We start from the raw sequence: 13736 nt of genomic DNA on the forward strand, positions 1-13736 counted from the left end.
CTGAAGAGAGAGAGAGAGTTTGAGTATCTCCTTCCCCCCCAGGCCTTGTCTTGATAGCTCTGTGTTCTCTTCATGAAAGGGAATGGAGTGGAAAATCAGGATCCGGGCATTTACCCCCATTTTTCAGGAACGCTGTGAGACTAGGTGCTGCACTCGCATTGACGGGAGGAGCAGAGGCGGAAGTGTGGTGACGGGCACCGTGGCGATGAGCCGCAGCGTGACGTGCAGTGTCACCATCAGCTGTCTCTCTGCTGCGAGTGGCTGTCGGGATGGATGAAGCGATAACGTGCGATGTCACGCTCCGACACCGCCGTGCAAGCTGAGCTCTTCACCAGCTTTTCACTCCCCCGACTGCTTGTGCTACTGAGTGGTGTCATGTTGAGACCTCTGTTTGGCGGAGCGTAGATGGTGGAATGTAAAAATTGTGATTGCATTTTATCTGTTCACCTTTCCGAGCAGGAGACCATTAAGGAGAATTAAGGAAAGGAATATAGAGGAAGCGTGACCAATTTAACCTGAACTGGGAAAGCTGGTGATGACAGAAGATTGTTCACTACATAATGATTTTTTTCATGGTGTAACTAAATTTTAAATGCAGCTTCATCTTGCGTGTGAGAGTGCGAGCGTCTCGCTCCTCAGATGGTCCTGAGAGGACATGTTATTTGTCCGAGAACCTGCCCAGCTGCTTGGATAATCCTCTTGTCACTTTAAACCTCCTCAGAGCGCAGAGAGTATATATGAATGGAGGTGGAGGTGTGTGTGTGTGTGTGTGTGTGTGTGTGTGTGTGTGTGTGTGTGTGTAAGAGAGGTAGGTGGCTACTTGGGATGTAGCAGAAAGGACTAAATGGCCTCTGTCCCCCCAGGGCGCGGGTTTTTCGCGGTGTCCAGGGCTTTCACTTTGATTAGGTCGTTGTCGAGCGAATTCACTTAAGGCTGAGCAGCGCTTGCCACGGTCCCCTTGGCCGCCGCTAACGGCACGTCTGCCCATGCTGTTCCAGCCCAGCCTTTTCCCTTGTAATGCCACTTAATTCCCTGTGAATCGCAGAGGTAAATCAGTGGCCAGCCGGAGGAAGGGTGTCGTAATGCATCTGGCCCGGCGATCGCCCCGGGGGGATAATAGCCCTGATTGCTGTTGATTCCTGTCTCCACAAAGTACCTCATGTAAAATAAGTGACATTTAAAAGGCATCAAGATGTGAAAAGAGGTAGTGCCGTGGTGCAGTTGAAAGAAAGAGAGGGAGAGTGAAGAGGGAATTTAGAGGAAAAAAACAAAAACAAGAAAGGACTAATCTTTTCACCTGAACGAAAGGAAAAAAGTGGCATCTCCTGTTGGCAAGGAGAGGTTCTGTCACAGCTGACCCGTGTGGATAAGCTTTTTAACTTATTCCTGTCGACTCTCATTTTTTTCTCCTTTCCTCTGTCTCTCCTTCCCTCATTGAGAGAGATGGGGAGAAGTGAAGAGGGAGAGAGGAGACATGGCAATGAGGCCAACATTGCTTCTGGAAGTGCTGGGAGCTGAAACAGGAAATCATTTCAGGTTAAATAAAAGTCCCCCTGAGCATGCCGGTCGGACCACTCCACATTCATCTGCGGTGGTAGCTGAAGCACCCTGAAGGCACCCAGAGAGGGAGGGAGGAAGGGTGGGAGAGAGAGGCAGCCAGCGCTCTCCAGGCCTAACGTGGTGCTACACACAGCATATGTTCCCACTGCACCATGCATGCACCTCGAAAAACACTTGCGCTACAGGCCACAGCAGACATGTGTGTATACGAGTGTGTGTTTTTCTTAAAAACTTAGAATGCTGAAATAGCATGCTGTCTTAAGTTTTTGCAATTAGAGGGAATATTGCGGAGAAATGACAGATTTTCACAGCCAGAAACAAATCTCAGCATTTCTTATATACCATCAGACATGAATGTACAAATGATTTGGGCTCTGTTGTCTGTGTGTGTCTATTGCTTGTCTGTTGTTGTCTTGTCTGTTGCTTAGGGTGGATTTTTTAGTCTGTCTTTCTCTCCATATCCTTCAACATTGGGCTGATGGGGGTGGATGATGATGCAGGTATGACTGTACCACTGCCCTGTGGAGGGATGACTTCACAGCAGTGTGTTGTCATAGTTACAGAATTTGAGTGTCCATATCTTTCTTCACTCACAAACTCCAACCTTCACACAGACTTCTACATCAGTAGTCAACTGTTGCAATATTATCAGCATGCAGCACACACCTGCAAGGCTACACCATCTAACTGGTCACACATACGAGGGGCATTCACACACACACACACACACACACACACACACACGTCAAATAGCATAGCATTCCCCATTCCAACCCCCCACCCTAACCAACCTCATGTAGCCCCGTATCAACTAAGCTGCAGGTGTAACCCAGAGGCTGATGCTCCCAGGCAGAGGAAGGTACAAGTGAGGAAAACATGCATTATATCTCACGCTAACCATTCCTATTACATCCTGTCTCCATCTTCTTGTCTGCCTCCCTCTACCTTATTCCTCTTCATGCTCACGCTCTCTCTTGCTACTTTAATTGTTTATATACATTAACATTCCCCAAATAGAGAGAGCCCAGGTGACAGGGCTGTAATTTGGAAGCCGTGCTCGCCGGAGAAGTAAGCAATTTAAGCAGCAGCTGAGGCGTAATCTTGGGTTGTCAGCGACGGAGCCATTCTCCCTATGCTAATCAATCAATGAGTCCCTGTACCCACTCATCTGTGGAGCTTAGCACCTAGCCCGAGCCCTGATATATCTATTAGCTGGTCGTGAGGCGGCCACAGCCAGAGCAGCAGATGAGATTCCTCCAGCGTGGCATTTGGATGCTGATAAGTAGGCTATCAGGGGCGGGGGATAAACAGAGGAGCAGAGATGTCTGCCAGGAGCGGGGACAACACCAGACCAATGCGCAGAGATAGCCTTGTGCATTATACACAAACACACACACACACCGTTGCACCCTAATCCAAAAAGTTGTTTATGGAGAGTGCAGGCGGTTATCTCTGTAGAGCACCACTATTTATTTATTTTTGCTTAAAAAATAGGAAAGAAAAATAAAACACTCTCATATGTGAGGAGAGACAGTGTTTGCCTGTGTTATGGTGGGGTGTAAAAATGTTAACATAATCTTCATAAATGGTTTGTGTCAAGGCAGTAGTCTGTTGTACGTTTTGTAGATCTTCCCAGAAAGGTTCTTTGTTTGCTACTTTAACAAAGTTGACAAATTCTTGCCATCTTTTTTGGTCCGTTTCTATAAATGTCCTTTTCTAGCTGCTTTTCTTGCCATTCTGGAGCAGCCTGAGGCTATATACTAGATCAAATTAAATGCTTTTTATTGTCAGCTGACCAGTGTGTCCTGAATAAATTAACTGCACTGCATTTAAATTAAATGCACTAATCGATTTCAAATTCTTGCACCTTGTTCCAGTACTGTCTGACCCATCGCTGACTAGTCATGTGCTCCAGTAACTAGTTAAGTGTTGAGTCCAACTGAAGGTTCCTTAGCTTCTACTGAAGCTACCTCGCTATAGGTTTGATATGTTCAGTGTTTTGGCACTGTGGTTGGCTGGGTGTCATATGTTCTAGGCCCAGTCTTCAGAAAATGTTACCAGCCTTCAAATATTAAGGCAGAAATATACTTTCTGTTAACTACACACATACGTACAGCCGCGGTCCATATCCTGCATTCTTTGCGTTTTTATGCACATACTCAAAAATGTACGGAATGGATATGGTTATGGATATGTATGCAATACCTGCATAGGTTTATTGGGGCAGTGTTGCAAAACCTGCACTCAACAGTTAACAAATTATTCATTAATTTATTTAGTTTGCAGCCTTGACACTGACCCCTGGTGGTAAGGAGTAAACACCACAGATTATTACACACATTACGAACGCAAGTATATCAGCACAAACATTAACAACGCAACTATGTACGGATACGCGTCTTGGAATTGTCCAGAGCTATGGACAACTTGGGACAATATTTCAGATCTGACCTAATGTTTACATCACTACTGTAATTGAAGGGTAAAGTCCCCTGACCTTCCTGAAACATCATGGACCCTTATCATGGGACATTATGAACCCTTTCTGTGTTTCAAGAACCAACACCTTGAGTGTTTTCAGGACAAACTGACAAACTGGTAAAGATCACCAATACAAATAGCTGGACATATGTCTTGTTGTCGAGCAACCAGAGCCTTACCATCCAACTCCACATTTAGACCTCACCCATCTACATAAGCAGAAGGGTCCCCAGGGTGGTAGTAGCCTAGTGGGTAGCCTAGTGGGTAACACACTCGCCTATGAACCAGAAGACCCGGGTTCGAATCCCCCTTACTACCATTGTATCCCTGAGCAAGACACTTAACCCTAAGTTGCTCCAGGGAGACTGTCCCTGTAACTACTGGTTGTAAGTCGCTCTGGATAAGGGCGTCTGATAAATGCTGTAAATGTAAATGGGTCAGTGTTCAGGTTTTCTCCCTCATTCATTGACAGAGTGGGTTCAAAGTGTTGATGGGTCTCAGATTATGAGTAACATTGAAATCAGTTGTCGGAGATGTACATACTGTCCCCAGTGTGGAATCTCTCTAATTGGATGTGTATTTGGCGACAGCTTCATCCTAAACTCTCAAAACACCTTGTTGACTCTTCTGGCTTTTCCACAGGGGCTCTTTGCCCAGTACTTCTTCAAATAAAGCATTTGACTTTTGATACAGATCCAGTGAAGCAGTAGGCAGAGGCGGCCCAGTGGCTCAGAATAATTGCTGTTCATTGTCAACAGCAGAGCCTTGCATAACTGCTGACCACCATGTATGGAACTAAATCCTGTCCACATTTACATGTGTAGTCTATCAGAAGTAACAATCTACATTCAAACATCATTGCTGAATCCTTTAGCAACCTGTGTTAGTTTACTTTTGTACACTGCAAAAAGTGTGTGCACTTTTTGACTATGTGGTGCATGTTGTAGATCACATTTGGTGGCAGTGGTGGGGTATGAACCCACGCCTCGCCTCACAGACACTCTCAGGAAAACTCAGATATTGCAGCAGCAGTTTCAGCTATTATTTTTTGGGGGGTCATAACCAACTCACAATTGCATCAGTGTTCCTTCAGTCCAGGTCTGTGAGTGTCTATGCACAGTGTGTGTGTATTTTCCCTGTAATCTTGAGTGGGAGTAAACTAGCGGTGTGAGGGAACAGATTGGCAGTTGATCATGCTGAAATGCACTCTTATCCATTATTGGATCTGAAATAGAGGAGGCTTAAGAATTATCCGAGGCCATGCTTAACGTGGAGATCATCTGGAGAAAGCTTGGCTGGTCGGCTCGCCGCAGGCAAGGGGGAGGGCTGACTGGCACAAGTACACACACACACACACACACACACACACACACACACACACACACACTCTCTATCTTTCCACCTATCCTGAAATGAACTCAGCACTGATGAGGCCTAAAACTGACCACCCCTTTTCTATCAGTGACAGCTGATCTCGGATCAGCGCTCCATATCCTAGGCCTTAACTCATCCACCATAAGCGAAGGAAGAGCTCTGACCCTAGTTGAGAGGTTATGGCACAAGAACGTTCTTGCCCCCTCTTTGTGGTTTCTTCACCTCAGTCTAGTGTCAGTATGTCTTGACCATAAGCTGATGATGTCAGAGGACTTAGCCCCCCTCTCAAGACAGGGTTGATAGAGAAGTGGGAAAGGAATTTTGTGGCAAGTGACCTAAAGCCAGGCAGCTGCTGGCTCATCCCGACTCAGCTGATTATCAGCTTCCAATCGCACTGGATTAGCCAGCCCACTGCACTTTTCCGAAAGTTCACGAGGTCACAAGTTCAACACAGTTAGCAGGCAGCACTGTGGCCAAAGCTCTCTGCAGGTGGACATCAGGACTCCATGTTTTTGCTTCGCTGGAACACTCCAGGGAATATCGACTTCTTTTTATAACTTCCTGGATCAGCCGGTCTCTCACCACTTGCTGTAGAAGATTCTCAGCACTTTACCTGCGAGCAGTCCTCTCTAGCGAAAGGGCATATGCATTTACACCTGTGGGAGATGCCTTTTATTTTACTGGCACTAGGGATGGCCCTTCAGCAAAGTGAGAACACGCGCTTGATTGGGTCAGTAGATATGGGATAGCTGAATGTGGGTTGTATTTCGTCCTTTTCACCAATTTTTATATATATAAATTGATGACAATTTAAATGATGATAATTTTATATATATTAAATTGTCATCAGTGTTCAATTGTCTTTTGTTTAGTGCTGGTTTATGGGCACTGATTTGACCATGGAGGCCATTTCGAGAGAGAATCCAACAACTGTTCTGGTTGACACAGGGACTTCAGCTGACCAGGTCTAGTGGAGCTCGGCTGCAGTGGAAAATGGGCTGGCCTTGGATTTTCGAGTCAACAAACGCTCAAATCCTTGTATGCTTGTAAAAAATTTTTTGATTAGAAATATATTTCAGCGGCACTTGAGGTCAATTTGAAACAAGCCACAAGACTTTTGTTAGGGACTGTAAGTGTACTGGTATTTTTAGTCCTGGTTGCTCATCTGTGTTGACTTTGTTATATGTGCTAATTTTCATACCTACATATTGAGAGTTATCTAGTTTTAAATTTGTGAATTATGTTTAGCTTGTGCCCTAGGGTCAGTAGCGGTCTACCGGTCTGTAATCAGAAGGTTGCCTGTTTGAATCCCGATCCACCAAGGTGACACTGACGTGCAACTGTCATTTACATTTACATTTAAAGCATTTATCAGACGCCCTTATCCAGAGCGACTTACAATCAGTAGTTACAGGGACAGTCTCCCTGGAGCAATTTAGGGTTAAGTGTCTTGCTCAGGGACACAATGGTAGTAAGTGGGATTCGAACCCGGGTCTTCTGTCCCCACACACTGCTCCCAAGGTGCCTGTCATTCCTGCCCACTGCTCACCAAGGGTGATGGGTTAAAAACAGAGGACACATTATGTGTGCAAGTGTGCTGTGCTGCAGTGTATCATAATGAAAGTCACTTCACTTTACACAAGTGTGACCTATCGAAAAGGCACAGCCAACATTTTGCTTGCACAGCAATGGAAAAAATAAGACAGAGAACTTAAGGTTTGCTTGTTCAACCTAAAGCTACTCTGCTGGCAGACTCCAATGAGTCTACCATGCTCCCCGGGTGCCTGTCATGGCTGCCCACTGCTCACTCAGGGTGATGGGTTAAATGCAGAGGACAAATTTCACTGTGTGCACCGTGTGCTGTGCATCACATGTGACAATCACTTCACTTTCACTTTCACTTTCACAGATCATAAACATGGGACCATGTTATGGCTCACAATATATGGATAAACAGCTGTTAGAAACATGACAATAGTGGCATTTAAATAAAGCAAGTTGTTGGGCTAGTGCTGTTCTGTTTTGGCTCTCGGGCCCATTTAAGTTTGTGATTTCATAAATATTCCAATATTGTGCACTTTTGACACCTTTTCTTTTTGTTTGGGGGTGAAACTAAAATGCATATATTCAGAAAACGCTTCTATCAGTAGGGAGAACTGCACACATGATACCCACACATTCAAGGTTAGGATTAGAAGAATAGGGAAAAGATTTTGCTTATGATTCTTGCAAAAAAATAATATAATTGCACTACATTTCTAAGTCATATGTCCAGTCAATGAAAATGTGAAAAATAAGAAGCAAACTGCTCCTGACACTGTGTGGAAGTACATGACTGAAATACAGAAATATTAACACATATGCAGTTGTGACGAGCATGTATTTCTTCCGAATTTACAGTGGCTCCTATTATAGTAAATCTGTTTTGGCCAGTTTATGTTCATGCACAGAGAGGTTCAATTTAGCATTCTTTGGGGAAACATAACATTGTGAACCAGTGTTTGATTCGAGGTCTTTCTAAATTTTAACTAAAGAATTTAACTAAACTTTATTTAAATCTTTAACTAAAACCAATGTTCATGCTGTTGGAAATATTTTGCCTTCATTGTTTCATGATTATGAACATTTAAATACAATGAGTGAGGAATCAATGACATTCTATTAACAGTATTTCTGTGTGAACAGTCTCTTCACATAAAATTATTTCTGCTACAAAAACACTTCTTATACTTGATTACATTTGAAGTTCAATTCTATTGTACTTTCACTCAAGTGTAAGTTTAACAGTCTAAATTTTACCTTGGGTATTTTGAGTATTTGCATACATTGCCCATCACTGGTTAAGATATGTATTTCTAAATAAACCCAGGAGGTTTTCCAACTGGGGGGGGGTCATGTTTTTTCACCTGATTTAGCGGAGGAACTACTATGTAACCTACTGGTCCTTGTGAAAACATGCTACTAGTGGTCAGAACTTCCCTTGTCTTGTTTCCCGTTGTGTGTTGTAGTTATGTTACATATTGTCCTGATTCATTCTTCATACCTCAGACAGCTCAGCATTAGTGCAATAAGGATGATGACGATGAGGAGTTTGGCGCTGACAGCAAGCTGTAGAAAAATGCTTTTCTCATCTTGTAATTGAAGGTGAGAAATGATTTCATTATCTACATGCCGAGTAATCCGGAAAAGCCTCATGAGCTGCTCATTTCCTGTAGTGCAGCTCGACCTCTGTCCTGGTATGCACACATGCATTCACGCCTTTGCTTATTAGTGGTAGGAACTTAGTAAGTATGATGGTGACTGCTGCTCTGTTGTTGCCTTGTTGATGTGAATTTTTTGGAGAATGACTGCAGAGCAGGCAGAGATGGCATCTTGTTTAAATTGGTGTGGCTATTGACAAATTACATCCCCAGTTGGACCAATATAAAACATGCAACTATAACTAATAATGACAAATAACAAATCAGCTGGCTGCAGCATGTTTACACTTCACTCAGGTAAATAAATAGGTTAAATGAATGTATTGTTCACAAAATGTACTTTTCTATTGCTAAATGCTGCTAAACCCTAATCACACCTTATTAATTTACTTCTGCGTCTAATTATAGATATCCAAGTCTGTAATACAGGTGTGCATATGGAAACAATAATAAAGTGTACCTTGATGCACGACAGTCTCTCCTAATCAATTAAACCTTTAAATCTGTGTATTCCCAAGTTTTCTTTTTGGTCCAATGATTGTGCATGAGCAATTATTGTTGATGTTCTTAGTTGTCAGATTTTACTCATTTAAGCTTTACTCAGTAATTTCTTAATTTAATAAAGTGCTCTATTATATGCTCTATTACATGTGATTCCATATTTGATAGTTATCAAGCTGTTATTTGAGAGTTTTACAGTAGATCGTGTAATTGAAGTTTTGAAGTTTCCTTTACTTCCCCTGACCTCCAGTTGTCGTGTTTTTTTCCCCCTTTAAATGATTTTTATCAACACCTTTCACTTTAGCTAAATCCTGTCTGCAGTCTCTGTCACCGGTCCCAACCCTGCATGGCGATGCAACATTTCCCCAAATACGCAGCTGGCATTCCTTTATTTAAGGGCAGAGCCATACTTTGACGTTTTATCAATAAGCATGATTAAATTGCTCTTGGTTGAGCTAATCTGGGCAGCTGTGTGGAGGGAGGCAGAGGTGGGCTGAGGTCCAGCAGAGAGGGGCTGCCTGGGGGCCATAAGCTGCTTATTATATTGACTGGACTGCTTGTCCTCCTCACCTCCTCCCCCTCGTCAATTGGATATCCCTTGTCTACACTGAGTCTTCGAGACGATAACACAGTGCACCTGGTACAAATAGACAGCACACACTCATTTAAGTGGACGGGGACACATCGAACATTTCGCACGTATGCTGGCTTGTACACTCACACGTTCAGTGGGGTGCAGAGGGAGGGCCACAGAGATGCATCAAAGACTGACAGCAGCTGTGCTGAAGGTTATTGAAATGAGTGTTTACTTATTCCTTTGCCAGACGTCGTGTGTCTGTGAGAAAAGGAGACAATAGCAGATTTATGGCACTTCCCTACCTAGCAGAAGGAGTGTGGTCTGACTGTAGGTGATAAGCTAGTGAGCCTGTATCCAGTGATAATCACCCTCTCTCTCTCTCTCACTCTCTCTCTTCTTCTAGGTGTCTGGCCTTCAGAAGAAGTCATGGCACACTACTGCCTTAAGAAGCGTCACATGTTCAGGTCAGTGCCGCTTCTTGTCTGTGTCTCTCTGTGGCATTGGTGGCGGGTTTGTGGCCTGCTGAAAGGCGAGAGGGGCTTTTGATTTGCACTCAGGGCAGCACGCAGCCCCTTTGATTTCCTTTTTTTCCCGCTGGAGAGGCGGAGTGAGGAAGAGCAGCTTATCGATTCCAGCGGCGCAGTGAAGGTCAGCCGGGCTGGGAGAGGCAGAAAGAGAGAATGCAGATGGGCGCAGGCCCTACGGCGGTCCTGTGTAAATATGTGTGTGTGTGTGTGTGTGTGGGCTCATAGTAAAACTCTTGGTCCTCACTGTCTCCTGTCTGCCTGCCTTATTTCGGGGGTCCTATGTGTGACTGTTGTCTTTGTCAGCTGAGATTGTCACCCTCACGCTATCTCCCAGGCCTGTTATCAACCGCTCTCCACAGAGACAGAGAGAGATGGAGCGCGCCCAAGAGAAAGAGAGGAGGATGAAAGAGGATAAAAAAACAAGCCAATTTACCGAGAGCTCCGGGCTTTTCACCGCATCCCTCTAGTTTTCCCTCCTTTTTCGGCACTCGGCAACTGTACAGCCAAATAGCTACCTGTCACTGGGCCTTTGTCCTGCCTGCGGCTCATACCAGCCTCGCTGAGAACGTTTAATTTTTAATTGCGCTTTCCACCCTCTCCCACAACAATGGCTCACTTCACTGTTGATTTTTTTTTTTTCGCATCACGCTTCATTGGGGAAGGTTGCATATCAAGACAGAGAAAAGAGTTGTGGCCCTGACACGGCTAATCTGCTCAACAGACAGAGAGATAGAGGGAGGGCGGGTGGGGAGATTGATGAAGGGATTTTTCTTTAACTCTCAAGCTTTGCATTAGTAATTGTGTCTGTGTGTGTGTGTGTGCTCCTTCAGCTGTGTGTCTGAAAGACACTATATGTACTGGAACTTGCTTTATGGTTTTGTGTTTCATCAGTATGTGTTTGTGTAGTTGTGTGTCTGTGTGTGTGAGACAGTGATATTTAACCTAGATATATTCTGGAGTTACTATGTGTGTATCTGTGTGTCTGTTTGGGTGTTAGTTTGTGAAACATTGAGATTTTTATCCTTTCCTCATGGTTTCATGTGCTTTTCATCTTTGTGTTGTTGTAGTGTGTGTGCATGTGTGTGTGTGTGTGTGTGCACACTCAATAAAACAAGCCCTGTGGGGATCCCTATTAATTTTTTCTCACTCCCTAAAGCTGCATTTCCAACAGGAAAAAGGACAATGCCACTCTGCTTCCTAAAGACACCCACTTCCTCTGCAAACTGGAGCAAGGGAGTGAGGGGGGGGATCAATGAATCTGCTGGAATAGTATTCCAATCAATGGCACCTCCCCACTGCGACGATGTATCCACACTTAATTAGCAGCATTGTGGAGGCACAGCAGCCAGGCACTGTTCCATCACACACACGCCTCCTGACGCTGCGCTCTTATATACACTCATAAACCGCCATTATCAGCAATGCTATTAGCCACTGGTTGTGTGTATCTGTGTGTATCTCTGACTCTCTCACTCACTCACTCACTCAGCGGCCTGTCTGTGTGTGAGCTTGGCGGAGGGATGACGTGCCTTGCTGGTCTTATGGTAAGTAAAACACACACAATCACATATTCGTTCTTAGAAGGACCATTTTGGTCATGACCCCAGACTCACTGTTACACACACTTACTGAAGGAGGGGGATATTTTTTTTAGAAAATATATAATGTGGGGTGTGTTTGCAAATGCGACCTTTCTGCAATCAGAATTCTTTAATTACAGTTTCCTGAGACTTCTAAGATCATTGTTATTTCCACTGACATGTACAGGGGGTCTTGTAGAAAAGATGCGTACAGGTTCCTGCCTGGGTTGCAGGTTCAAATCCTGAAACGTCAAGGTGCCATCCCCACACAATGCTCCCCCCCCCCTCTCTCTCTCTCTCTCTCTCTCTCTCTCTCTCTCTCTCTATATATATATATATATATATATATATATATATATATATATATATTTTTTTTTTTTTTTTTTTTTTCCCCCTGGGCACCTTTTTTTTCCTGGGCACCTTTCATGGCTACCCTTAAATGCAGAGGACTAATTTCTTTTGGTCACCGTGTGTTATGCTTGCTGTGTTTAATTTGGCATTAGAGAACAATCCCAAAGTGCTACATAACTATGAAAATCAGGCCCAGACCATTACACTAGCACAGACCAATAAACACACAAGAGAGAGAAAAAAATTAAGCCATGTAAAAATGACCATCGTCGTGCACACATCCTTACACACTGCCTGTGTAAGTGTGTAGGGTGTAGGTTTGACAGGTTGGGGATTGTTAGCGGAGGTCTTAAGAGCTCCTCCACATCGACGGGCGTTAGTGTCCCATCGATCCGCTGTGCCTTCAGAGGAGCCATGGGCTTTATCTCTCCAGAGTCAATATCCTGCGCTGTGACATTGCAGCCTGGTGATGCTCTCCTCTCCTCCACTTCTCTCCTCCTCTCCTCTCCTCCTCACCTATTCTCTACTCCTCCTTTCCTCTTTCTCCCCCTCTCCTCTCTTCCTCCCATTTGAGATATTCTGTGATTATTTTATATGCATTTATATATTTTATACAGTGCACCTTCTTGGTGTGGTGTGTGTTTGGGACACAGTGCTGCGGTGCTTGGTGCTGCTGCCTGTCAGTGGGAGCACGCTGTCACCTGACTGAGCAGATGTCACCTGACTGACATCTGATAGAGCCGTCAATGTGCCATTTTTTTATCACACACACAGACACACAGGTACACACACACACACACACACACACACACATAAGTACCTATCTTCACATTCACAAAGAAATACACTGACACAAATGTCCTCTTTTGCTGATAAATTTTTTCTCTCACTCTATCTCTCTCTCTCTCACACACACACACTGCAGCAGCCACATCCTTGCGCCAATAAAAAGTGAACAGAATACCAGAAAGGCAGAAAAGAGAGACCAAACAAATAGAAATGGCAAGGCACACAAAGCACTCGGTCCTCTGCGCAAAGTTATATGAAGGGCATCAGGCAGGCCGGGCGCCGAGTGTGGAGTGACAGCAGCGCACGATGCCTGGCCTGATAAACGGCGAGCCGTAAATGAAAGCCTCTCTGCCCGCCATCATCCCCTGTCACAATGCAATTACTGAACAGAGTGATAGCAAGATAGAGGCGGCCGGCTAACGGGAATGATAAAAGTATTGACTGATTTGATTGAATGATTAAAATAATGCAGACATAAAATGGGAGAAAGAGGAGCAGCGAAAGAGAGAAAGGAAGATGGAACGAGGAAAAGAGATGGGATACACAAGGAGGAATGCGGGAAATGGGGGTGGGGTTCTGATTAGAAAGAGGTGCTGTGTGTGTGTTTTGTGCTTATATCATAGAGAGGACAAAATGTCAGAATCTTAACACTACATGACATTTCAGTGATGACATTTTGCTGGTCTGCCTAGAACAAGGTGAAAAAATGCAACCAATCAGCTGTGTGATCAGTGTGTGATTATAAACATTTGATTGTGGTTAGGTTTAGTAAATTTAAATTTAACAATCCTTATTA

At 44.2% G+C, this 13736-nt stretch overlaps 1 protein-coding gene across 1 annotated transcript in view; it reads left to right on the forward strand.

The window, feature by feature from the left end:
- camkmt (calmodulin-lysine N-methyltransferase) overlaps nt 1-13736 on the forward strand; it is an 83979-nt gene that overhangs the window by 51046 nt on the left and 19197 nt on the right. Inside the window, exons 4-5 of the mRNA XM_028988244.1 lie at nt 10097-10157; nt 11710-11764. Coding sequence (XP_028844077.1) covers nt 10097-10157; nt 11710-11764 — 116 coding nt within the window. The remainder of the gene's footprint in view (nt 1-10096; nt 10158-11709; nt 11765-13736) is intronic.

The sequence above is a fragment of the Denticeps clupeoides genome, chromosome 8 (assembly GCF_900700375.1).
Source record: "Denticeps clupeoides chromosome 8, fDenClu1.1, whole genome shotgun sequence".
Classification (NCBI taxonomy): Eukaryota; Metazoa; Chordata; class Actinopteri; order Clupeiformes; family Denticipitidae; genus Denticeps; species Denticeps clupeoides.